This window comes from Dreissena polymorpha, chromosome 7 (assembly GCF_020536995.1).
Source record: "Dreissena polymorpha isolate Duluth1 chromosome 7, UMN_Dpol_1.0, whole genome shotgun sequence".
Lineage (NCBI taxonomy): Eukaryota > Metazoa > Mollusca > Bivalvia > Myida > Dreissenidae > Dreissena > Dreissena polymorpha.
Window position 1 is genome coordinate 90,707,336 of NC_068361.1, and position 27,148 is coordinate 90,734,483.

General features: G+C 34.3%; 2 protein-coding genes across 19 annotated transcripts in view; one reads left to right on the plus strand and one right to left on the minus strand.

Annotated features, from left to right (window-relative positions):
* Positions 1-27,148, plus strand: part of LOC127837643 (hamartin-like) — a 318,472-nt gene that overhangs the window by 41,288 nt on the left and 250,036 nt on the right. For 8 of the 18 annotated variants that reach the window (XR_008029409.1, XR_008029410.1, XM_052364886.1 and 5 more), the window contains exon 21: positions 720-891. The exons of 6 other annotated variants lie outside the window; for them this stretch is intronic. Coding sequence is in view for 7 of the 12 variants with exons in the window: in XM_052364886.1 (XP_052220846.1) it covers positions 720-891 (172 nt within the window). In the remaining 5 variants the exon portion in view is untranslated. Of the gene's footprint in view, positions 1-719; positions 892-2,574; positions 3,306-27,148 lie in introns of all 18 variants that reach the window. 4 more of the 18 variants (XR_008029412.1, XR_008029411.1, XR_008029413.1 and 1 more) reach the window with 3 other exon arrangements.
* The window catches only part of LOC127837648 (uncharacterized), a 170,371-nt gene continuing 155,616 nt past the window's right edge, over positions 12,394-27,148 (minus strand). Inside the window, exons 4-5 of the mRNA XM_052364903.1 lie at positions 15,454-15,768; positions 12,394-14,256 (exon numbers count right to left, since the gene is read on the minus strand). Coding sequence (XP_052220863.1) covers positions 14,233-14,256; positions 15,454-15,768 — 339 coding nt within the window. The 3' untranslated portion in view covers positions 12,394-14,232. The remainder of the gene's footprint in view (positions 14,257-15,453; positions 15,769-27,148) is intronic.

Sequence of the window (27,148 nt, forward strand, 5' to 3'; positions counted from 1 at the left end):
GTATGTGGGTACATCAAGACAAGCTATTAGGAATAGATCAAGGTATGTGTGTACATCAAGACTAGCTATTAGGAAGAGATCAAGGTATGTGTGTACATCAAGACTAGCTATTAGGAAGAGATCAAGGTATGTGTGTACATCAATACTAGCTATAAGGAAGATATCTAGGTATGTGTGTTCATCAAGACTTGCCATAAGGAAGAGATGAATGTGTGTGTGTTCATCTATTTTAAGACTTGCTATGTAGACAGGATCACGAGTGTGTTAATCAAGATCAAGCTTTTCCATTCAAACAAGATCAAGGTATGATTATATTGTGATTATCAGAATCAAAATTAGTTATTTATCAAAGTTAAAGGTACACATGTTTGTCAAAATAAATACAAACCTTAATGAGGAGATCAAGGTTTGTTTGTTACACAGCATTTTCTTAACAATTGTGAAAATTCCATAATTATTGTTTCATCATTCATTCAAATGAGAAAACTCACTTTATAATTGAAAAATACTTACATTTAAATAAGAATGTAAAAACATTATATTTTATGCTTTCCAGTTTTATGAACAATTATGTAGAAAATAGGCTTTCCAGCAAATTGATAGATATACATATTCGTCACTGTAATATGTCTATGTCTGTCTATTTGTTTCCCCATTTTCTTTCGATATTTCTCAGCTGTTAAAGAGTTAGATGCATTTTTTATGGATATTTACCACAGAGCATGGAGGAAAAGCATAGAGCTGCCCTGCGTGTGAACCAGGCTTTGGAGGCACACAGCCTACAGCTGTATGCAGAGATAGAAAGGGTCAAAGCCAAACTGAACTCTGGTAAGGGTGGTCAAGCGCGAAGTGATCTTAGTCAAGGGAGGGTCAAGACCAAACTGAACTCTGGTAAGGGAGGACTAATGTCGAATTGAATTGGATGGGGGTCAAGTTAAATGAGTTAAGAGAGGGTAATGGCCCAACTAAACTTGAATTAAACTGGTAAGGGGGTCAGGGTTTAAGTGAACTATGGTCAGTGAGGGTAAAGGTAAAAATAAACTCAGTTAAAGGAGGGTTAGTTTTAAAATAAACTCTGGTAAGGGAGGTTCAAAGTAAAAAAAGACCTGGTAAAGGGGTTTAGATAAAAGTAAACTCGGGTATTAAAGGTCAAGGTGAAAGTGAACTATGGTAAGGGAGATTCACGGCTAAACTGAACTGTGGTAAGGAAGGGTAAAAGGCAAAGCGAATTGTGGCAATAGAGGGTCCAGGCTAAACTAAACTCTGGTATGTGAATCAAGTTAAGAAAGGGCAAAAGTGTAAGTCAAATGTGGTAAGAAAGGGTCAAGGGTTTAAGTCCACTCTGGTAAGAAAAGGTCAAGGTTAAAGTGAAATTGGTAAGAAAGGGTAAAAATAGGAACTCTGGTAAGAAAGGTTCAAGGTAAAATTAAACTCTGGTAAGAAAGGTTCAAGGTAAAATTAAACTCTGGTAAGAAAGGGTCAAGGTAAAATTGAACTCTGGTAGGAAATGGTCATGGTAAAAGTGAACTATGGTAAGAGAAAGGTCAAAGTGAACTCTGGTAAAAAAGTTTCAAGGTAAAAGTGAACTCTGATAAGAAAGGGTCCCTGATAAGAAAGGGTCAGGGTAAAAGTGAACTCTGATAAGAAAGGGTCAAGGTAAACGTGAACTCTGGTATGAATGGACAAGGTCAAAGTGAATCTGGTAAGAAAGGGTCAAGGTAAAAGTGAACTCTGGTAAAAAAAGGGTCAAGGTAAAAGTGAACTCTGGTAAGAAAGGGTCAATGTAAAAGTGAACTCTGATGAGAAAGGGTCAAGTTAAAAGTGAACTCTGATGAGAAAGTGTCAAGGTAAAAGTGAACTCTGATAAGAAAGGGTCAAGATTAAAGTGAACTCTGGTTAGAAAGGGTCAATGTTAAAGTGAACACTGATAAGAAAGGTTCAAGGTCAAAGTGAACTCTGGTTAGGGATGGTTAAGGTTAAAATATATATATAGTATTACCCTCATATTAAGTAATTGTTTTATTTGAATTGGTAAACACAAATGCAACTTGAGGGCGATGTTTCTTGACACAACTAATGAAACTTATAGAATGTAGCATAACATAATACTAGTTCAACATTTCATATATAATGTACTTTTTGTGACATATTATTCTTTGAAACAAAAACACAGCACATCCTTGTTATGTAGTTAAGCCAAGCCTTTACTTAAATGGGGGTAATTGTGGAAGCCTGCCAAGATTTTCATCGGCATTAAAAGTAATCTGGCTACTAGCATGGTAGTGAAACAAAAAACGCTATTATTAAATGTAGTTTATTGTCTTTGATAGGTAAATACTGTATATGTTTTTCAGAAAATTGATAGTTGTAGAATATAACAAAATATTACTCTAGTTAATTGTTTCAAGAGTATGTAATTGTCGATTGGTAATCCGAATCGCAACTCTTTTGTGTGAGTAAGAATTCTCTGAAAACAAAATTGTTTGTGCTACGTAAAAAAAAAGAATAAAAGTACTCTTAATATTTTTTTTTTTCATTTTTTATATAACAATTTCATTTTCCAAATTTTATCAGATGGTTCAAAGCCGCAGACGCCCACCTGTCTGAGTGAACCATTCAGAGAGCGTATAGGCTCTGACCCGTCCTCCAAATCAGCCTCCTCACATCGGAACATACTGACGCGGATGACAAGCGTTCCTGCAGTTAGCAACGTCATAGGAGAGGACTTGGAAGGTCAAAGGTCAAATTCCGTTCCTAAGGGAAACGAAGCAAAACATTCTGCAGTTGACAAAGATTATCACATTGTTGGAGAATTCGAGCATAGTGCAGATATGGGTGCAGTTCAGCAGTCAAGGAATGATGAGACGGAAGGAGCTTCCGTGACATCGAGAGTTTCCAATAGAGGACAGCAGCATCAATTCACTGATAGGGAAGATAGTCATACTGCCTTTTACCCTGGTAACAACACTTCATACTCTGGGTTCCATTAATCACTGATATTTGAGATAGTCGTACTGCCTTGTATACTGGTAACAACACTTCGGACTCTGGATGATATTAATCACTTATTGAGAATAAAGGCTAACTGCCTTCTACCCAGACAACACCATTTCTGACTCTGGGTTCAAATAATCACTTATAGTCAAGAAAGCCATTCTGTATCATACCGTGGCAACAACCCTCCAGACTCAGGGTTCCTTTAATCATTGATAGTGTTACATGTTTGAGAAAATCAAGAGTTTTCTACCTTTGGTCAGTGTGTGTGCTATCCCGTGTAAATTCATGTATTTAAACTCGAGGTCAAGGTAAACTCGAGGTTAAGGCAATGTTTGGATGTTGGAGTCTGAATTTTCATACCACAGGATGTTCATCACACTAGCCTTTATATTGTGTACATTAAGGCAATATATTTGAAGGTCAATACAAAGTCATGGTGATATAGTTGTCCTTGCTGCCAAGGGTAGACATATTTTAAGATGTCAGAACTGTTCAAATTGAAATTGAACATTTGTACTACGATAACCTTACACTGTGCCAATCTGTGTCAGAGGTCATCGTGTCATAGTTTATATGATGTACATCTAGCAATCAGAAGCTTTAGGTTTGATGAAGCTTTGGAGAATGTTCTAAAGAACTGGCTCTACACAGGAAATAGATAAGAGAGTGTCATAGTAGGTATAAGGTTCTGATGCAATCTGGCTAAAATAAAAACGTTTAAACCGTTCCCTTACTATGATTGTTCAATAAGAAACAAAAATATTTTCCAAAGTCAAGTCGTTTAAGAAACTTTTACCGTGTACTGATGCTTAAACGTTTATTATTCTATATATGTGTTGTTGTTACTGTTTGTATTTTTAATCTTAATCATGCTGTCAAGCTGTTGTTGCTTGCAAATTGGTTATTTGTTCATTGTGTTAATTGGCTTACCAGAATTGAGTTCCAGTAAGCAAGGCTATCTCTTCTTGTCAGTTGAATTCAAGGCAAGAGCTCATTTTTCTGTTGAAGGGGGCCGTAAGGACAGGGAAAAATACATTTTTCTCATAATGGAATTTAATCCAGGAATGTGTAAAAACTTACAGCAATGTATTTTTATTATGTTGTTTATGTCGAGCATAATAAAGCTTTGATACATGAATTTATAATGCTTATATGTTCAACTATGGGAATGTTAACATGCTTGCTTGTTTTTGTAGAATTAAAAAGATATGAGTGAAATGTTAAATACTATGCAAGCAATAGCCATTAGATTTCAAAATGCAAACAAATTAGCAATTTAGAACAAACCTAGTTTGCTGTTTTAAATTCACACACGAAAATAGCATGTGATGCATGAAGCAAAAATTATAGAAAATTGGCAAGTGGGAAAACCTATATGTTCTTCTTAAGGCCTGTCGACTACGTTTATATTTAAGGTGAATTCAAAGTGAATATGAGGGATTTACAGTCTTTATGTCAAGTAAAAGGTGAAGAATCCAACTCAGTTTATCATTGTCTACATATCTGAAAACAGGAATATGTATTGAATTATTTATTTAAATCATTTGATTACTGATCAAATGCACCCGATCAAAGGTTTGCAAAAACGTCTTCACGCAACGTCTGCTAGATTTTGCTTTCCGTTTTCACTAGACTTGTACAAAATAATTATCATAAAGGCTACAGCACATATAGTAAAGGTCTTGGGATTTAATTATTTATAAGGAGTTTTTTCCCTTTGTTTAAAGTTACTCATAAACGAAACAGTTTCTTTGCACAAATCGTCCTATATTGAACATGCCTTTATCTCTATTAGTGCTTCATCCTTTATTGTTATGTTTCACATTTTGCGTTATTGTCCCCTACCGGTGAAACCAGAGGGGACTTCTGGTTTGCGCTCTGTCTGTCTGTCACACTTTTCTGAATCCTGCGACAACTTTAAAAGTTCTTCATATTGTTTCATGAAACTTAAAACATGGATAGATGGCAATATGGAAATTATGCACGTCATTTCACTTTGTTCCTATGTCAAGAATTCTGGTTGATATAGCAACAAATAGACTAAAAATATTAACAAATAGACTAGAAGTATTGCTGATATTAATAGTGAATCCTGCGATAACTTAAATTTTTTTTTATTTTTTCATGAAACTTAAAACATGGATAGATGACAATATGGAGATTATGCACGTCATTTCATGTTGTTCCAACGTCAAGAATTCTGGTTGCTAATGCAACAAATAGACTAGACATATTTCTGTAAATGGTAGAGTTTCACCGGTAGGGAACTTATATTGCTTGGCAATATTCTTGTTTTAGAAGGGGTTATTGTCCTTTGATAAAATTTGCTAGGCCTTTGAAAGTGCAGTTTTTTATTTTTCTGTGAAATCAATCACAAATTCTTTAACAAAAATGCAAACGTAGCTTTCCGTTGAATTCCGATACATTTTAACGATTTTTATAAGGAGCTTTAGGCCACGACTTTTTTTTTTATTGGTTTACAAAAATTATTTTGAAAATGGTCCATCGGGCGGTCGAAAAAAAAAAAAAAAAAAAAAAACATCGGAAAAAAAAGTTAATACTAATAACATCAGAACAAAGACAACATATCTTTTATAACCTTAACACAGAGACAAAAAATCAAATTATGCAATGAAACACATCTATATCTTCAAATGAAATGAGTCCTAAAAGCACCTTTTGTAACATCAGGCAATTTTAAACACTCCATTACATGACATGCGTTCTTCTCCCATTAAAACGAAAAACTGCGCTTCATTTCCATAATTCGATGCGCTTCATTACGCAATGCAATGCCCGTTGCATAAATCTTATATAAGATAAACTACTCATACACAAATTACCCGGTATGTGTTTGCTCTTACTCGACTTATGAGATCGTACATGAAAAAAAATCGAGGTAGATCGATCCATGCGTCGTCGCGGTAATGTTTGTCAAAGTTATTGTTGTCATGAAAACTCGTTGATTTACAACGCAAAACGTCTTATTTGAACTGATGCGAATTAATTTAATCATATTTGTCAACTTCGCTTTTGCTTTATTTTGATAATTTAATCCAAAGTTTAATGTTAGCAAGTGTTTTTTTTTACCGGAATTGTAAACAAGGAGTCAGTTAGTCTTCCGAAAATGTGCAGTCTGTGTGAATTGACAGTTTGACGTCATCAAAGGAAAGCCGCTTTCTGTCGGAAGCAATAAAGCGACACATTTCGCGCCGAAAAAATTGGCTTCCTTTGTCTAGCAATCAACATGCCGAACCAATCGTGTGTTTGTTTCTCAATTGCAATCCTCCAATTTAATAAAAGCACGTGCATAGCTCCGCCTTCGAATCTTTTGCCGAGAACGGAGGCGGAGTTTAATGGTTAATTGAGCTAGTGTTTTACGCAAGTTGAGTTCCGATTTGCCGAAATTACTCGGCCCTAAGCATTGAAACGACAAATACATTTATCAATGATTTTCCGAGATATACCGATTTGTTCCGATTTCCAAACTTTCTGTACAGTTCCTATAAACTATGGCGGACGTGTTTACAAAATTCCTAAACACATATATCGTAAATAATGGCAGTGTTTTATTGGATTATTTATACTAATTATCAAATACTTTTTTATCTACTATAATATCGGGTTTGTTTAATATAATTAACATGTTAAACAATATAGTTGCGTCACAGACTCGGAAATAAATTTTGATGGGGTCGACATTTTACTGACGCTGATTTTCTTATTGTCTGTAATTTTTACCCGAAATAAATTTTGAGAAGTGCCCATAAAAGGACTGGTACATAATGTGTCACATTGAAAAATATCCCGATCTCTGCAATATATGTGAACCAATCGTTGATTGTACTTACTTGATTTTATTCGCAACCGTACTCAAACCGGATCGTTTTTTTTTCTCGTTTCGCTCGTTTTGCAGTGCGGTCGGGAATAAAATATTTAAAAAAAAGACGATTTTCCGATTTTATTTTTTTTCCCTTTTTCCAAAAATTAGGGTCGGCGGTTTTGTAAACCAAGAAATATAAAAGCCGTGGCCTTATAGACATTAGCACCAATAACAAATGCTCAAAATAATTGATTTTTAATAAACTATATATGTTTACCCTTTAAAGTGTAAATTTTATAGTGTTTAAATACCTGTTACAATATATTAACAGCTATGATTATTATTTTTTTTATATATATAACAAACACTTGTTCTGATAAGACTGACATTTTTTTCAGTAAAATGAAACTGCGCGTTTGTAATACGAAGTCCCCACACTAATCCGACATTTTTCTAACCGTTCAAACGCGCAGTTGCACTTTACTGAAAAAAAAACTTATTTGTTTAAAAAGATCACGATACCTATAGGAAACACTTACTAATGAGCAGACTCTCCACTTCATCCCATTAAAAATGGTGAAATATTTAAAAAGAGATCATGAAAAATGTTAACTGGGTCGCGCTTTATTCTCCCAACAGAGATCCGAAAAAGTCACATGGTATATGCACCGTGTGTTTAATGGGGGCAAAAACATGTTGTGACTTTCGAGCAAGTGTGATGGAGAAAAGAAAAGGGAACAATAAAAACATTGCTTATTTGTTTATTAAATTATCAATAAGTATGCCATATTCAAACATAGAATGCCATAGTCAAACATCATAGGACCTCTAAATTATCCCTCGAAGAATAAAACGGTTGCATATCAAAGAATAAACTTAAGGCATAACTCAGCAAATAATGAATTATTATTTAGTTAGTTCAATCTTAAAATAAATGTGAGAAGGCCATGATGGCCCATAAGCGCTCACCTGATTCACGGGGCATCAAATAGTAAAGACTTTACTTTAGAGAAATTATTAATTTAGTAAGAGAACAATAGGACCGACAAGACGTGTCCACAGGGCAATGATACCGCTTAATGTCACTTAAGTCTAAAAACAACGCGTGTGTCAAAGACATGCTGTATATTGCCAAGTTTAACTTTTGACATCTTTTGTTATCTAAACCTTTGAGGTAATGAGACAGGGGATACACACATTACTGTCTCCTTATGATTTTCATGTGTGGTTAGATGTCTTGAAACCAAATGAAGAATGAAATGTACAGCCAGGAAAAGCAGTTTTATAACCAAATTCGACCTCTAATTGCAACACATGTTTAATACATGAAATGTCATGTCCCAATGATGAATGATAAAGTTACAGTCCAAATAAGCTGTTTTATAACCAAATTCGACTTCTAATTGCAACACATGTTTTACACATGAAATGTCATGTCCCAATGATGAATGATAAAGTTACAGTCCAAATAAGCTGTTTTATAACCAAATTCGACCTCTAATTGCAACACATGTTTTACACATGAAATGTCATGTCCCAATGATGAATGACAAAATTACAGTGTGTTGTAATGAATTGCATCTGTGACAATGTTTGTTTTTTATATCCTTCAATTTATTGCAAAGTTATGGCTGTGACATGCATTTTAAAACGGACAGATGTGAATACGATCAGTGCGACTGCTATATGTCGCATAGGGCATAAAGCCATTCAAACCTTAAATTAAAATAACACACACATTATACTCACATGTAAGTTTAACTATAATGAATAAAATTGGAGTCTTATGTGAGTGAATGTGTAAACGTTATTTTCAATATTAATAAGCATGACCTCACATGTTACATAACCTAACTTGATGAGTATTTTTTTTTTTAGATTTGACTTAGAAACCGAATGTTCTTGTTCTTTTCTCAACCAACGTGACCCAGATTAGATATCGCTCTAGATATTGTCAAGATAAACATTCCAGGCAAGGTTCATTAAGATTGAATCCAGCGTGCCCTAAATAATGGTACCAATTATTATTAAGAATTTTCCGGATGAGCTAGTTTTTGGACCCACATGACTCAGATTTAAACACATCAACATTCTCATCAAGTTTTATCACTTGATTGAACTCGCCCGCGTTTACGAACACCAATTGTTGAAGACATGATCAGTTGAACTAGTTTTTGACACATTACCCAGATTTCAATATGGCCTTCACATCGTCACCATAAACATTCAAAGTTTAAACAAAAAGGAGTTATACATGTGATCAAAGAGTGGTTGTTATTAAATTTGACCTGGTTACCTCGGTTTTAAACTTATATGAACTTGATAAACAAACCTATCATTCTGACTTTCTGCAATCAAGATTGAGTCATATATGTAGCCGTTACAGTTCAACATAAACTTCCAACAAGGGATAACAATACTCATCAACATAAAATTATGTATCATGTGTACAAACCATGTACAATTTTAATTCAACCATCGTGTTATGTTTTTAATAAAAAGCAATGAAAAGACAAAAGAACAAACTAAAATTTTACAAGACGGAGAAATAATGAACTGCTAATTGCATGCTAACCCTCTCAGTGCTGGAACCAAATTTTGTAGGCCTTTGCATACAGTTTGGATCCAGATGAGACGCCACAGAACGTGGCGTCTTATCAGGATTCAAACTGTTTGCTATTCTGATAGTATTCTTGGAAAAAAATGAAGAAAATGCTAATTTTAAAAATTCAGCAGACGACATTTTAGCAGACGACATATTTCCCACCATGCAAAGTGTTAACTATTCAGAAGTACATTTGTCTCGTGCTTCTTGTCGAAGTTAGGAATTTAAATAAAACAATATTAATACTCAAAGTTATACAATATACGTTTTCGTCCGATTTAAGCACAATTTATACATTATAAAGGTAAAGAATTAAGGAATATTATGTAATTTCAGGAAAAAGAAGATATACTTCATTCAGTCAAAGCAATCGATCATAGTTTGTTGTTCCAATTTCACGCTTAGAAGTACAGATGTACAGAAATTAGATCAAACGATTGAAGCACTTTGACAATTGTTATAACAATATTCCTGGCCATATGTTATTCGACCTCAAAAATTATACTATACCACGCTTTTCTTACGTTAAATAACAGTAATGGTAATTATGTAACGATTAAATAAGGCGTTTTTGAGCACAAACACTACACTGTTAATATGCACAGACGTCTTCATAACCATTTTCAAAACAATCCGTACTGCCCATTTTAAACATAATTACCAAAAGTTTTTCCTTCCTTGACTAAAGAAAATAAGCGACGTGGCTTGTTAGAATAAACATATAATCAACAGAGGTGCGACTGCTAGCCGATTAATTCGATTTTGTTATTTTACTGTATGAAATTGAGAATATGAACTTGTGTTCTCATTTACAAGAAAATACAAATTGCAGATTTACTAATGAATAGGCTTAAATTATTTTCCCCCCCCCCCCCCCCCCAAAAAAAAAGAGAAAAAAAAGCAAGCACTTATATTATTTTTCTTATTTACGAAAGGATTCGCATGTTTCCTCTTCATTTTGTAGCATACAACTATTGAAAATAAAAGTTAACTCGTCTAATTTTTAATTGACAATTACACATTCAACACAGTTTCAGCCTGTATCAACAACAAATGAAGTATTTGTGATTTCTTGCCAATATTAACTTTGCATTAAACTTTATATAAATATAAATTATTGAAGAACTGTTACGAAAAAATAATTTATTTTCGTCTTGGACTCGATTTTAATCAACTGAAGCGCACCACTCTCATTATACTGTTATGGTCTTTAAAACTCGGCAATGAAAATATATTCGAATGCAAACATTGGACAAATCCATTTATATTGTTTTCTTATTTTGTTTATTACTGTTAGGTCCATGTTGTCGAGTTGTGACTGATTAACTCTTATATTGCAAGGTATGAAGACAGTACCACAATAATAATAATAAACAAAACAAACATTTAAAACATAATAAGCTAATTCGTCCACGTTTTGTTTTCAGAAAATTTAGCAAGTCCTTACATTTTATAAGTAGCATTATACATTTAACAGTGCCATACTAGCCCTGAAGCGCTCATATGAGTTTGAAGAAAATCAATTATCAATATGTGACCCGATGACCTAGTTTTTGGACACGTGATACACATTAAAACTTTACCCATGTATTATAAATATAAGCATTCTAATCTAGTTTCATCAAGATTTAGACATTAATGTTATATTTATAGTGGTACAAGGTTTTTCTAATATGTAACCACATTGCCTTAAATTTGAACACATAGAAACCGGACTCAAACTCACCTAAGAATCAACACAATTTTGTAACTTATGAGGTTACAGGCGTTTTCTAAGATCTGACCTGGAGAACAAAAAATCACAATAGCGATTGTCAGGATAAATATTTAACCATGTTTCACAAAGATTGAGTCCATAACTGTGGACGATAAAGTTGCGACAACATTTTTCTTCGATTTGATCTGGTTACCAAGTTTTGGAATGCACTCGACTCGGAGGAAGTTTCATCACGATTAGAAGATATGTGACCTAGTTTTTTACTCAAATGACCAAGATTCAAATTTAGCCGAGACATGGCATTGACATGTTTAAGATAAACATCCGGACAAAGTTTCAAAAAGATTTAGTAATCAATGTTGCCCCGAGAGTGATCAATTTGTTTCCAAGATTTGACATGGTGACCTGGTTTTTAAATGGACATGACCTGAATTTAATGTAGACTGCTAGTATATGTTGTTAAGATAAAAATTCTGACAAAGTTTCATAAAGTTTCAGTTATAAATGTGGCATAAAGAGGGATAACAGTCTTTTTTCTAAGATTTTACCTGGTGGCCCAGTCTTTAGACACACGTGACTCAGGTTTTAACTAAGCCAGGATTATTTTCAATATAAACATTCTGAGCAAGTTTCATCAAAATCGGATGTAAAATATGGTCTCTATTCCGATAGTGAGCTAAAAATTGGCGATGCAGTCTGCCGGAAACTTGGTGGTTAGACTAGTTACCATGAGCATTTCATGGTCAGATTAGCTAAAAAACTAAAATGCGTAACCTGTATAAATTCAGGCTTAAAATAAACCTACAAGGGACAAAATTGTCATAAAACCAGGTTTTCAATAAAAAAGTATGATAAAGGGAGGCAACTGCAACTCAAAATGTGCATTTCTACTGATTGTTTTTCGACCCCGTGACCTAGTTTCTAACCCGGCATAACCCATATTAAAACTTGACCTAGATATTGTCTAGATACAACTTCTGACCAAGTTTCGTAAAGATCGGATGAAAACTATTTGAATTAGAGAGCGGAAAAGCTTGTTCCGCCCGCCCGCCCGCCCGCCAGCCAGCCCACCAGCCAGCCCGCCAGCCAGCCAGCCCGCCCGCCCGAATTCGCCAATCTAATAACCAGTTTTTTCCTTCGGAAAACCTGGTTAAAAATGATTGTATTAAACAGGATACATCAGTGTAACACAACTGACACGACTGAGTACTAGTAAGTGCTACTTAAGCATTTACAACCTACACAAATGAAGAGAGAAATAATCAAATGAACAATGTATTCGGTTATACCAAAATAAATGTGTTGGCATAAATCGACATACAAGAACTAAGTTTCATACAGTGTATATATAAGATGAGGATCCTTTTGTTATTTATCGACTGATACGATTAAAGTTAGAGTTACATGTATAATGTTTATACAGGTAATACCACATGATCATTAAACAATCATTACTTGACTTACAAGAATAAAGTAAAAATGAAAAATATAATGTACATAAATGTAATAACAAAATATTTATATAAATTGTCAATACGTATAAATAAGTAGCATTACAAATAGTTATTTAGATTGTATGAATATTTTGTAAACCATCTGAACAATGTAATGACATGGTTATTTGCAATAAATGTTTGAGTAATTTACAATAATAAATGACAAACGTGGGTTCATATGAGCATGGTAAAACATAACAATAACCATAACGGCAAAGAGGAAATAAACCAACGTTTGCCTTTACAGTTAAATATCATTTTAAAGACAAACCAACATGTGCATTAAGACATTTTCAAATGCAGCTAAACCAGTTTGTGAGTTTATATATAATTACAATTATTATGTTGATGAATCTGTTCAATTTGAAACATAAAAACATTTAAATGTCATTGAGTTGCATAAGTTTATACCAATAATAATCATGTACAAAAACATTAAAAAGGGAATTTACATTCCGTGCACATTTATATGCCATCTTTACATTTCGTTTGCATGGTTATTTCAAATGAATAACATCGTCATGATATATTACTGAAAAACATTTATAACTACAGATAGGAATTATTTTTGTAAATTTGATTTTACATATATTTGCCAGCAACCATTAAACAAATAAAAAGGATACAACATATTGAACGTCAAAAAGCGCCTCAAAAGCAAATTAAAAATGAAACTATTTAAATGTATTTATATTAATAAAGTCAAGTTTATCCACTAACATTTGGGTTAAATGATATGAACAGTAATTGAGTCGTTCAAAAATACAACACACTATAAAACACAGCATATCTTGTCAATAATTACAAGCATAAATTAAATCCGATGAAAACACATAAGGTAAAATCAAATAAAATGCACGAAAACACATGATAAAGTATTTTCACTGAATTAATTCAACAACAACTTGGGTAACCATATAGGTAAAACATACTGGTTATTAAAACCTTAAATAGCATGTGATTTGTAAACATAGTTTCTTTTTTCATAGATGGGGGATATCGCGTACTCATAGACGCTTACGCGATGGACAGTGAAAAAATCATTATAAAATATATCTTTGTGAGTGCATAATTATAAATAATGCATAACGCATTTCGTTAATTTGTAATCTGTTTCTAAAATCAAACATTGCATATAAGCTATAAATTTGTAGTGAAACCCTGTTACATGTATTTAAATCGTCTTAAACGAATTTGTTCGGGCATGATTAATTCGCATTGTGTCACTTATCTTAGTTATATGAGTGCATACTAGTCACACGCTGCAAATTGTAATACACTCTAACACTCGAACCACTCAATATTTTAAACAGCTCTTTACTGCCATTTCTTACAAATATTTTGATATTGGACAAATCACGTGCCAACATTTCCGATCTCAAATCAAATAAATGTATAAGAGAATAATTTTCACGAGCTTCTTCACATGGGTGAAATACAACATCGCACAGCACACACTCGACAGGATGATCAAATGAAGATAACATTGTCAACATTCTGCACAGCCACTCGGATGTACATTTGCCGTTCTCAGGTCTAGGATCCCTATACTTGTATCACGAAATATTGCAAATAGTTCATTACTGCCATTTTTTTAAACTATCTTGATATTGGACAGGTTACGTGACAATATTTCAGATCGCACATCTGACACATTTATATACGAATTATCTCGAAGACCTTCTTCACACGGCTGCAATACAACATCCCACAACTCACAATTTACAGGACGATCTAATGAAGACATCGTGATCAACAAGCTACACAACCACTCAGATGTACATTTGACTTCCTGCAGACTAATACACTGCAACGAAGAAGGCAGCCTGAGATCACATCGACCCGAATAGGTACCCCACAAACAAAGCTCTGTTAGCTTGTTGAGCGAGTAAAGAATCTCTGATGCTAATGAGAAACAATCAGCCGTTCTCAGGTCTAGGATCCCTATACTTGTATCACGAAATATTTCAAATATTTCAATACTGCCGTTCGCTAAGAGTATATTGATATTTGACAGGTTACGTGACAATATTTCAGATCGCACATCTGACACATTTATATAAGAATTATCTCCAAGACCTTCTTCACACGGCTGCAATACAACATCCCACAACTCACACTCTACAGGACGATCTAATGAAGACATCGTGATCAACAAGCTACACAACCACTCAGATGTACATTTGACTTCCTGCAGACTAATACACTGCAACGAAGCAGGCAGCCTGAGATCACATCGACCCGAATAGGTACCCCACAAATAAAGCTTTGTTAGCTTGTTGAGCGTGTGAAGAATCTCTGATGCTAATGAGAAACAATCAGCCGTTCTCAGGTCTAGGATCCCTATACTTGTATCACGAAATATTTCAAATATTTCAATACTACCGTTCGCTAAGTGTATATTGATATTTGACAGGTTACGTGACAATATTTCAGATCGCACATCTGACACATTTATATAAGAATTATCTCCAAGACCTTCTTCACACGGCTGCAATACAACATCCCACAACTCACACTCTACAGGACGATCTAATGAAGACATTGTGATCAACAAGCTACACAACCACTCAGATGTACATTTGAATTCCCGCAGACTAATACACTGCAACGAAGCAGGCAGCCTGAGATCACATCGACCCGTATAGATACCCCACAAATAAAGCTTTGTTAGCTTGTTGAGCGTGTGAAGAATCTCTGATGCTAATGAGAAACAATCAGCCGTTCTCAGGTCTAGGATCCCTATACTTGTATCACGAAATATTTCAAATATTTCAATACTGCCGTTCGCTAAGAGTATATTGATATTTGACAGGTTACGTGACAATATTTCAGATCGCACATCTGACACATTTATATAAGAATTATCTCCAAGACCTTCTTCACACGGCTGCAATACAACATCCCACAACTCACACTCAACAGGACGATCTAATGAAGACATCGTGATCAACAAGCTACACAACCACTCAGATGTACATTTGACTTCCTGCAGACTAATACACTGCAACGAAGAAGGCAGCCTGAGATCACATCGACCCGAATAGGTACCCCACAAACAAAGCTTTTTTAGCTTGTTGAGCGAGTAAAGAATCTCTGATGCTAATGAGAAACAATCAGCCGTTCTCAGGTCTAGGATCCCTATACTTGTATCACGAAATATTTCAAATATTTCAATTCTGCCGTTCGCTAAGAGTATATTGATATTTGACAGGTTACGTGACAATATTTCAGATCGCACATCTGACACATTTATATAAGAATTATCTCCAAGACCTTCTTCCCACGGCTGCAATACAACATCCCACAACTCACACTCTACAGGACGATCTAATGAAGACATCGTGATCAACAAGCTACACAGCCATTCAGATGTACATTTGACTTCCCACAGACTAATACACTGCAACGAAGCAGGCATTCTGAGATCACATCGACCCGTATAGATACCCCTCAAACCAAGCTGTGTGAGTTTGTTCAGCGTGTGAAGAATCTCTGATGCTAAAGAGCAGTCCCCAGCGCCACATAAAATCAGTTCCGCGATAGATGTACCATTCAGTAATCCATACAAGTCAGTATTTCCTTGTTTCACAAACAAGGTTATATTCTTCATGTCACTTAACAATAACTCTGACTGAAACCAATGCGTATTGCAATCAATTACAGTCACACCCGTTAAAAAGCAAAAGATGTTGTGCTTCACTGATGATAAGTGCACTAGTAAGCGTCGTAGAAACACAGCTGTACATGTACATTTAAACAAATGAATGTGTTTCAAAGTGTCAGGAAGGACTATGGCGTCCGAACAACTTGAGTTGCCTATGGATAAAAGCGTTAATTGAGACATGGACGGTAGTTCACGGGAAAATGAGGAAACGTCCGTTTTCCCACAACAGTGCAGCTCCTGTATGCTCGTCTGATGTAATGCTTTATAAATTTCTGGAGTCAAGGTCGTCATAACGCGTTTAAGACTACGTTTAGAATCACGAAGGACTGTAAGTATTTCGATCGTTTGTAGAACATTACTCTCTAAAATAAGTGACCGAACATTTGACTTGTTGAACAATAACAGTGACTTTAATGCGTTTGCATCGGAATTACTCAAATATTTATTAAATGTAAAATCAATACAAGTCAAGCAAATTTCCTTTTGACCGCTTGCTTTTGCTTCAATATAACACGAAGTTATCATGCGCTGGAACAAGATTGATAGTGCAATGCAATGTTCAGATTCCGGCATTGCAGATTCTGACATCTTATTTTGTATTGATTCAACATTATTTATCTTTGTATAATTGTCTTTCTGAAATGACAAAATGCTCTCGAGTTCACAATATCCCATTACGTAGACGCTCAGTCCATTGTCTATGTTGTTGAGAAACTGGACGTCAGGAAGACTGTTTAACAAGTTATTGCCTTTGACACAGTCTAGCCCACACAGATAAATTACTGTCTGGCTCATTTCTAACACATTAAATTTTGTATTGCTTTGGAAATATGCTATCAGATCTTGCTTTGAACTTGCGATATAATACGCAGCCAGAAACTCTTGAACTGTCTCGTGTATAAATGAAAACTGTGAATCATGCGCTGCTATACCTAGGCTCCGTCTTTGTGTTAAAACACCAGCATGGAGGCAAAATTGCAACTGTTCTTCTGATAAATAAATCATAATTTCCCGTGCGCTGAATGCGAGACATCTTTTCGATGAAAACGTCAAATGAAATGCAGCATTCGCAAGCGCATCAAATATCTCGACATTTCCCTTAATAAAGCTCGTATTTAATAAACACTTTATTGATTGTCCACTTTTAAAATAATCCCTTCTCGCATTTGCTTTCTTAAAAAGTAGGTCTAATAGAATACAATTCATATCGCAAAGAGAACCTTTAAAAACGTTATTGTTCGTCCACACATTAATTAACAACACCTGCAGCCAGGGCGACGTAAGAAAATGCATTAATTGATGTTCATTTATGTATGTCTTGAATTCAGTGTGCGTCTTTTCATTTCCAGTCTGAAGACTGAGTATAGTGCGCTTTGTTAGCTCTTCTTTATCAGTTACCCCCTCAATTTCTATAAGTCGGTCAATTTTAGAATCCTTGATTCTCCCATCTGTCATTTTCCATGGTCGTGTTGTTACTAACGATACACACTTTGAATGACAGTTTTCTATTAAAGGCATAATGTATTGGTTCAAATGATCCGTCCATTCGTTCAGCCCATCCATAGTTATGATGCAAGTCTCTTGTTCTAGAATTTGTTGTAAAAGCTTAAATGCCTGTTGACGTGAATCACCAGTGTAAATGAAGTCGATTATTTGCGTTTTAATAATCTCTATCACATCACGTTGACCGTTTGCGTTTCTTAGTGAAATATTAAACAGAAGCTGGAATTCCTTCAAAGTATCAACATCGCTGAATGTAGAAATGTGAGTAGAATTGTGCGATGATACTGCCTCGCACCAGTCAATCGCAAGTTTAGTAAGAAATGTAGACTTTCCCATTCCGGGGTCGCCTTCAATAAAAACGTTTTTGAGCCTTTTATTATTGTAAAAGATTTCCTTATATTGGTCAATGGTGCTGTTTGTTTTCTTTCGAGATCCATCTTTCTCAATACTAACAGGAATCAATTTTGGTGTCACAAATATATCCCAGATGGGTTTGTCACAACCCTCATTTAGTGGCAAAACAGACACAGTATTCATCTCTGTCGTATAGAACTGTATTAACCTTCTCCGAAAATCTGAAACATTACATGTAACTTTTAATTAGCAACAAAAAACACTTTAACTACTACTTCTACTACGTCAACAACTCTTAGTATAACTTCAACTTATAATAATAATGACAATTTAATACGGCAACATTTAAACCGGGAAAAACGATTCATTTCTTATATCTAACTAAAACATATTCATATTCAAATGCAAGTCAGCAACACGAGCCTCGTACAATCCTTAAATGAACAGTCCAAAATATATATTTAGTTTGAAATTCATATAATTTGTAAATATTAAGTTCCAAGAAACTACCCGTATTGATAAATCTTGCACACATAAATATTGATCTGAACGTTTATGTATATGAGGCGGCATAGTTTGTTCCATTGCATATCAGAGTTATAAGCTTTGCTATGTATGAGATGTATTCATAAATTTCAATTACATATTGAAAGTAGTTCAAAGGATTTTCAATGTTTTAACGTAAACCTTAGCTTGTATTTCATTTTGCACAAGAACTTGAATTTTCTTTATGAGAAAATGGGGCATAATGAATCTTATTTGGCAGGGCCTGAACATAATTACTTATAATGGGATGAAGTTTCAAAAAAATATGTAGTATAAGCAAAGATTGAGAGTTGTTAAACACAAACTGTAAACCTAGCATTTGGCCCAACTGCACAATTCAGTCAGCAGTACAGAATGAAAGTATGAACAAGTATTCAAGTTAAAATTGCCGGAAAAAGTCGTGTTCTTAAATAATGCGCCCGATTATTTGGCTGCTTATTTATAATACCATGTACATGTTGTGTCACAAAAAAATACACACTGGCCGCGATATCATACAGGATATGTTTTAATTAGTAATCATTAAAAGTAATGTGTAACAATGTCATATTACTATTATAAAAGATGATTTTATATATCAATTGTTACATACTATGTAAACTTAAAATGGTTATAATTCTGATTTATTGCAGGACGTATTAATTAGCCTTATTTAGTGAACTTATATAAGACATAAGGAGTTACAAGTAAATAACTTACATATTGATATTTTATAAACGAAAACAAATAAACCAGAACATAACGTTGACAAACAGGTTGGAAGTGTAGATCCAACAACTCATTTGAGATTAATTCTGTAACTAAAGACGTCTTTGTACATATGAACTATATGGATTATCTGATAAAATCTTAGCAAAAATGGGTTCGCTTTGATTTGTTAATTATAATGTGTACATGTACATGTATTTAGGTTATTTATTATATCGAATCGCACTTGTGTGCACACACAAAAACTGTTAACGAACCTTCTAAGTCTCGTTCGTAGTCTACTTGTGCAGTTTCGTTCGCTGCCTGTTTTATGCGCACTATGCTGTCAAGTTATCAATATTATATTTACATAGGTTCAAGCCATAGAGCTGCATAGGGAAACTTACGGAATCCGGATAGTGCCATCTATAATCTCGCCCTTCTTTCATCAAGGGCGACACACGACACACGAAGCGATACTCGATAACTTGCGCGACAGTCGCGGCAACACTCAATATTTGTACTGTTCAATACCGCTGTAATAATATCGCCTGTCGACTGTCGCGTTTTCAAAAAATCAGGGGAGACAAAAAGGGGATATCTTTACATCATCAAGCATGTGTATCATGTCGTTTATATATCTTTTGGATATAATATTATTTTATAATAATATTTATGTCTGATCAGCAATTGAAATGTATATTATTGATATAGCAAGCTATTCGCTTCTCATACTTCAATCTGGCCATTAATAAATATTTAATATTACATAATTATTTCATATAAACGTATATTTGATGATAGGAAAATCGCTTGGAAAAACGATCGTGAATATAACACTTAGTTCCCTAGATTGAGTTATTAGTTGTTCGATTATACGGTTCAACGTGGATTACGTGCTTTTTAAAAAAATCATATTAGACATGCACAAAAGTAACAGTGTGGTCTTTATCTGAATATAATTATATAATAGTCATTTATGTCTGGAACTCTGTTAAGCAATATGAAACAATTGTTTTGCGCCCTTCAAAAGCGTTTGTGTTTGCCAATATAAATATTATAAAATTGTTGTTTGCACTGTATTAAGTTTTATTTATGCCGATAATATATTTGATAAAGCATAATAAAAGGTATTTAAAAGGTAAAACAATACCAGCAACAAAAATACCGTCTAATTAATGTATCAATAGACTGGACATTAATGTTGCTCGTGAATAATTTGGATAACCTATAAAAGATGATTACACATGTACTAAAAAGAAATCTTCTGGTTTCATATTGATGTCTTACTTGGAGTTAAACGTTATCTACAAATCTGCAATCCTATTGGATGTGATACAGATTATAATGATATATTATCTTAAAATTGATAGAAAGTTTACTCCATTATTCAAATTTCTGAATAGTTTTTAACATATATCCTTATAATACATATCAAAATTATTATGAAAATTTATTACTTTGTACTATGTTTATTAATGCTAGAATGATCTTTTATAAGTGTGTCGAGGGCAGCCATATTAATAATAAATGGTTAAAATTTACTGTAACACCGTTTAAAAAAACGCAACAGTCAACAGGGGATATTATTTCAGCCATATTTGAACAGTATAAATATCGCGTGTCGCACAATTTATTTAACACGATATATATCGCCTTTTTGGGCTACCTACACAAGGGCGATATTTCGGGGTACATTCTCGCGCGTCGCTTCGTGTATTGGCAAAACATCGAGTCTCGCCGCGACTGTCGGGCAAAATATCATGCGTCACCGCGACTTTCGCGCAAAATATCGTGTATCGCTTCGTTTGTCGTGTGTCGCCCTTGATGAAAGAAGGGCGAGATTATAGATGGCACCATCCGGATTCCGTAGAAACTTAATGTTGCAGTTTTTGTGTGTTTGTTAAGAAACCTTCAATTGGGATTTTTTTAAACACAAATTGGGAAATCAAGGAAGATTCGTGATGGCTAATTATCGTTACACCAATAATGAAGTAACTTAACAGCAAACGTAGATTTTCCTCTACCAGGTTCGCCCTGTACATATAGACGTTGATTTGCTTTATCGTCAGTTTAAAATAGATTTTTTGTAAGTCAGTACTTGTTTGTCTGTTTTCACGTGTTTCTTGTCTTTTTCTATTTTGATTTGGTGTAGTTTGGGCTTTGTCTGTTATTTGCTTATCATGACTTTGATCTAATGTTGAAAGTGGCACATAACAAGTTTGTCATTGTACAGCAGTATCAAATATGGCAGAAGATCTGAAATTATAGCACATCAGCGGTAAATGACAGGTACGTTGAATTCTAAACATGTGTAATAATATATAAGAACACGATAAGTGGCCATTATCAAATGCTCTTTACTGTTCATATGATATGTTACACAAGTTAAGTTGTAGTTGTTACAGAGCAACATGGAACGTTTTAAAGTTATGCCTTAAGTTTATTACACATCTACCCTTATTAGAGCATACAATTTTTACATATTAGAATATCTTGCTTGATTGCAGATACGAGTTATGAGTCCGAGTCTGTGGACTACTTGGTAATAAGCAGCATTAGAGTACATTCAGTACATGAAATAGTTACACAGATATAATGGTGTTACACGCATACCTTAACCTGTCATTCTTATGAAAAATCACACGAAAGATATCAGTATATAATGCAAATCCAATATATGGGACTTCTTAAAGTCCTTAAATAAAGACTGTACAGAAGTGTTGAGTTTTATTTATATATAGTTTTAAAATACAGAATGAAAGCATCAAGCAAAACTAAATCTAACTTGTGTCAGAACATTTTAGCTTTTTGAAATTTCCTCAATAAATTTCCTGCCTAAAAACTACTTTTAACATTTTAAGTGTCAGAAGCGGCATATAATTACATGAGCTACATTGTAAATTTCTAAGTCAGTTATGGGCCTTGGTCTATGCTACATGTGATTTTACATTTTAACTGCACATGTGCATATGAGAAGTAGTTAAATGTACATTTGTGTATAAATCATAACTGCATTTTCATTGTGCGACGTTAATCTGGCTTTTCTTAGTACCTAAATGGGGCAGAATTCTGCATAATTGGCAGGACCTTATATAATGACTAATAGTAAGAGTTAAAACTTTCAATTGAATAGATGTATTTTTAGCAGATTTGCAGTTGTTTCAAGCAAAACTTAACCAAGGTATATACATGTACATGTAGCCAACGCGGTTATACTGGTGAGAAATACGGTTTATCTGTATCAGTGAAAAGAATAATTAACAAATGTCCTAAAATAACGCGATCGACTATTATGCTGCTAACTTATTCTACTAACTACACTTTTTGTGTGCAAAGTAATATAATGTTCAATTTGTTATATGAAAAAAACTGCATATGTTAATATTTCAAATTTATATGTATTGAAATTAATAAATAAAAATTATATAAATTGATACATTACTTGTAAACTTTACATTCTTAATGTTACTGAAACATGTTCATGGAAATCATTGTACAATATGGTCCTTGGTCCATGATCTTAAGCAAAGACACCTAATAAGTTTGAAGTTGCAATCCATTATTTTCATTATCAGTACACATTATCAGTACACATACATACCCACATCGATATGAAGGCTTTACACGAAGTACTGTACATTATCTTCGTTGAAGAAAATGATTACAATTCTGATCAATAGCAGAATAGATTGATGAGCCCTTTTCAGTTACCTTACATAAGACATATGTTAAGTTTCAAGTGAAGTAGTTACATATATAATTATATTGATGTTAAAAAGCCAAATAACAAGCCTTAATCAGAACGCCACACGGATGAATTAGGCAGACGTGTAGCTAAAAAAACGTATTAGGGCTTAAGTCTATAACAAAACATACCAATCAACAAATGAACTATGGATTAATTTTCCAAATTTTAGCCCATCGGTTTGTTCCATTTATTTTTATGATAATGCGTTCATGCATTTAGAATATTGAGACTAACCTGTATTAAAAAGAAAACAATTTACAAACCTTCTACGCCTCGTTCATAGTCTTCTGCTTCAGTTTTGTTCGCTGCCTGCTGCAAGCTCACAATAACATCCTGCACATGGCGTTCGATGTGTTGTTCCACATCGTGTCCCTTTGTTTCAATTCGTTTTTCCCCAGCATGTGTCGTGCTTTCAAGCCGTTGTTCCCCAGCCTTCGTCGTGCTTTCAATTCGCTGTTTCCCAGCCTGCGTCGTGCTTTCAATTCGTTGTTCCCCATCCTGCGTCGTGCTTTTAATTCGTTGTTCCCCAGCCTGCGTCGTGCTTTCAATTCGTTGTGCCCCAAGCTGTGTCGTGCTGTCAATTCGTTGTTCCCCAAGCTGCGTCTTGCTGTCAATTCGTTGCTCACCAGCCTGTATAGCAGATTCTATTTTTTGCAAAGCTTCTGCTAGGGTTCTTTCAGCCTCCTTTGAAAAATGTTTGTCGGTCTCTTTTGCATATTTAAGTCTTTTATCGGCCTCTTCCATTAGCTCTTCACACCGCTCTTTCAACTGATCAGCCTCTTTCAACACCTCTTTCAACAGCTCGCACACTTCTTTTAGGGACATGCGTTCATTCTGCAACTACAAGCAAATCCGACATGTTGTTTTGTTATATGTTGCACACAAAAAATACATTATATTCTCAATCGTAGTGCACAGTTAACTCAATTATGGATATTTTTTATATGAAGTATGATCATTTTATCATTCCATACTGGTTATAAAGAACATATTTGTACAGGGGGTGGATCTGTTGTGTATGACGACTATGAAATTATAATGCGATATTACTCTGAAATAAACAAAGGTACTTTATCTTTCATTCTTTTGCATAACATATTTGTTAAAAGCGTGCAATTTGCTTAAGCATCATGACATTTCATGTAATGTGAAGTCATAATGACGACACGATATGATATTACAGAAATAATGCTCAATCATGTTTTTTTATAAATAGTGTCTAAGATTCTTCACTTTGTCCCTTAAAGATGTACTACGATCGTTTTCAAATACTGAACGTTTTCCTTTACCTTTTCGTAAAAGCTAAAACTAAATATAACTAGTTGCGTAAAATTCGTCACCATAGTTTATAAAATATATGATGATTCCTGATATCATTATTAAATTGCTCTAAAAGTGAATGAAAACAATATTTGAAAATGAGCAATAATAAGCATGTAAACATATCAAACTATACAATTGTTATACGGTGGTTGATGTTATGAATTATTATAAGTAAAAACTGAAACAATATATTCATTTCAAATAATTAAATTGCTGTTGTAAACATGACATTTATCATCTCTCTATTTTAAATGATGCATTAAAATACATTTTGTTAAATTGCTATCAATATTTGTTGAAACATACTAACCAATAATGTAAATGTATCTTGTGTATCTTTTTATAGTAAGCCTTTTCTAAATGGCTGCAGAAAAAAACGAATTCACTATAACCTTTCAATTTTGACCAAGTGATATACTTAATGACATCATATGATTGAGTTTAAAACTTGGTTTAGCCATAATAGCCCTTTCCCACTCAGAGGCAAAGTGAACAAGGGTATTGTCAAGCAATATGGTCCCCTACCAGCTCCACCATTGTCAGAAATTCCACCATTTTCAGAAATATATATATTTTTTGGTTGCCATAGCAACCACAATTTTTGACGTAGGAACAAAATGAAATGACGTGCATTATCTCCATATTGCCATCTATCCATGTTGCAAGTTTCATGAAAACATATTAAGAACTTTTGAAGTTATCGCAGGCTCCAGAAAACCACCATTTTCAGCAGTATTTATAGTCTATTTGTTGGCACAGCAACCAGAATTTTTGACGCAGGAACAAAATGAAATGACGTGCATAATGTCCATATTGCCATCTATCCATGATTCAAGTTTCATGAAAAAATATGAAGAACATTTAAAGTTATCGCAGGATCCAGAAAAGTGTGACGGACTGATTGATAGACCATAAGTCCTGTCTGGTGAAAATGGTAAGGGACAAAAAAGCTATGTGTAACAAGCTTAAAACCAGAACATTCTGCGATTAATTCGCAGTCTGTTCAGGTTTATGCTGTTTGCTCCTCATCAGTAACAAATGGTTGGAAATTAAGCCTTTATATCTTAAATCTAGTAAGAGATGTGTTTAATTAAAATTATTTTTCTAAGGGTTTACAACTATGTAACAAGGGCTGTTTGTAAAACATGCATGCCCCCCATATGGGCTGTCCGTTGTACTGGCAGCCATTGTGTGAATACGACTTTTGTCACTGTGACCTTGACCTTTGACCTAGTGACCTGAAAATCAATAGAGGTCATCTGCAAGTCATGATCAATCTACCTATAAAGTTTCATGATCCTAGGCATATGCGTTCTTGAATTATCATCCGAAAATCATTTTACTATTTCGGGTCACCGTGACCTTGACCTTTGACCTAGTGACCTCAAAATTGATAGGGGTCATCTGCGAGTCATGATCAATCTACCCATGAAGTTTCATGATCCTAGGCGTATGCGTTCTTGAGTTATCATCCGGAAACCATTTTACTATTTCGGGTCACCGTGACCTTGACCTTTGACCTAGTGACCTCAAAATTGATAAGGGTCACCTGCGAGTCATGATCAATCTACCCATGAAGTTTCATGATCCTAGGCGTATGCGTTCTTGAGTTATCATCCGGAAACCATTTTACTATTTCGGGTCACCGTGACCTTGACCTTTGACCTAGTGACCTCAAAATCAATAGGGGTCATCTGCAAGTCATGATCAATGTACCTATGAAGTTTCATGATCCTAGGCCCAAGCGTTCTTGAGTAATCGTCTGACAACCACCTGGTGGACGGACCGACCGACCTACCAACCGACCGACCGACAGACAGACCGACATGAGCAAATCAATATACCCCCTCTTCTTCAAAGGGGGGCATAAAAATTAAGTTTTAACATGATTACAAAGTAAATGATAATGCGAACTAACATGAAATAAACCCAATTTTATTTTAACTTTCTTTTACTTTCTTGCTAATGTTCTTCGAATTTATCAAATGCGCAGATTAGCTTGAACGTCATACCATCTTGTTAATTGTGACCATATATATATACACGACATACTTTGATATTACAGTAATTACGCTTAGTGATACTATGAAATAAAACTATAAAATAGCGAATTATCAAATCATACTCATTTATTTACATTTCCGCATTGCGCCTTTATCAAAATTAAGGAAACAAACCTTTTACAACATGTTGACATTGTGCCTTATTCAACATTACGGAAACAATCCCTTGACTACATTTTTACATATTTTAACAACAAATAAAACTATGTCAAAAATCTTATTTTGTCACGTGTGTAATGTCTATTATCTGGTTTATTGAGATTTGACTATCATTTCCTTGTATGCCATTCATTATATCATTCCTTACTGCTTATATGTAAGCGTCGAAGAAAATTTACATGTAGATCAAAATAATGATAAAATTAGTTGGTTTGTAAGTTCTGTGTCTTAACCACGAACATTTATGCACCATGTTTGACATATAATTAACATTTTGTTTTTGAACACTTGATTGGGCTTCGTGCAATTTGCATTTATCAATTTAATCCTTATTACAAAATATGTAGTGGCTACAGTGCGGTCCGTTTAGATTACTGACACATTAAGTAATTCAGCTAAAAATAGGTTGAGCCAAATCGACCAAGTACTTAAAGAGAACCAGCGTATAAACATTTTG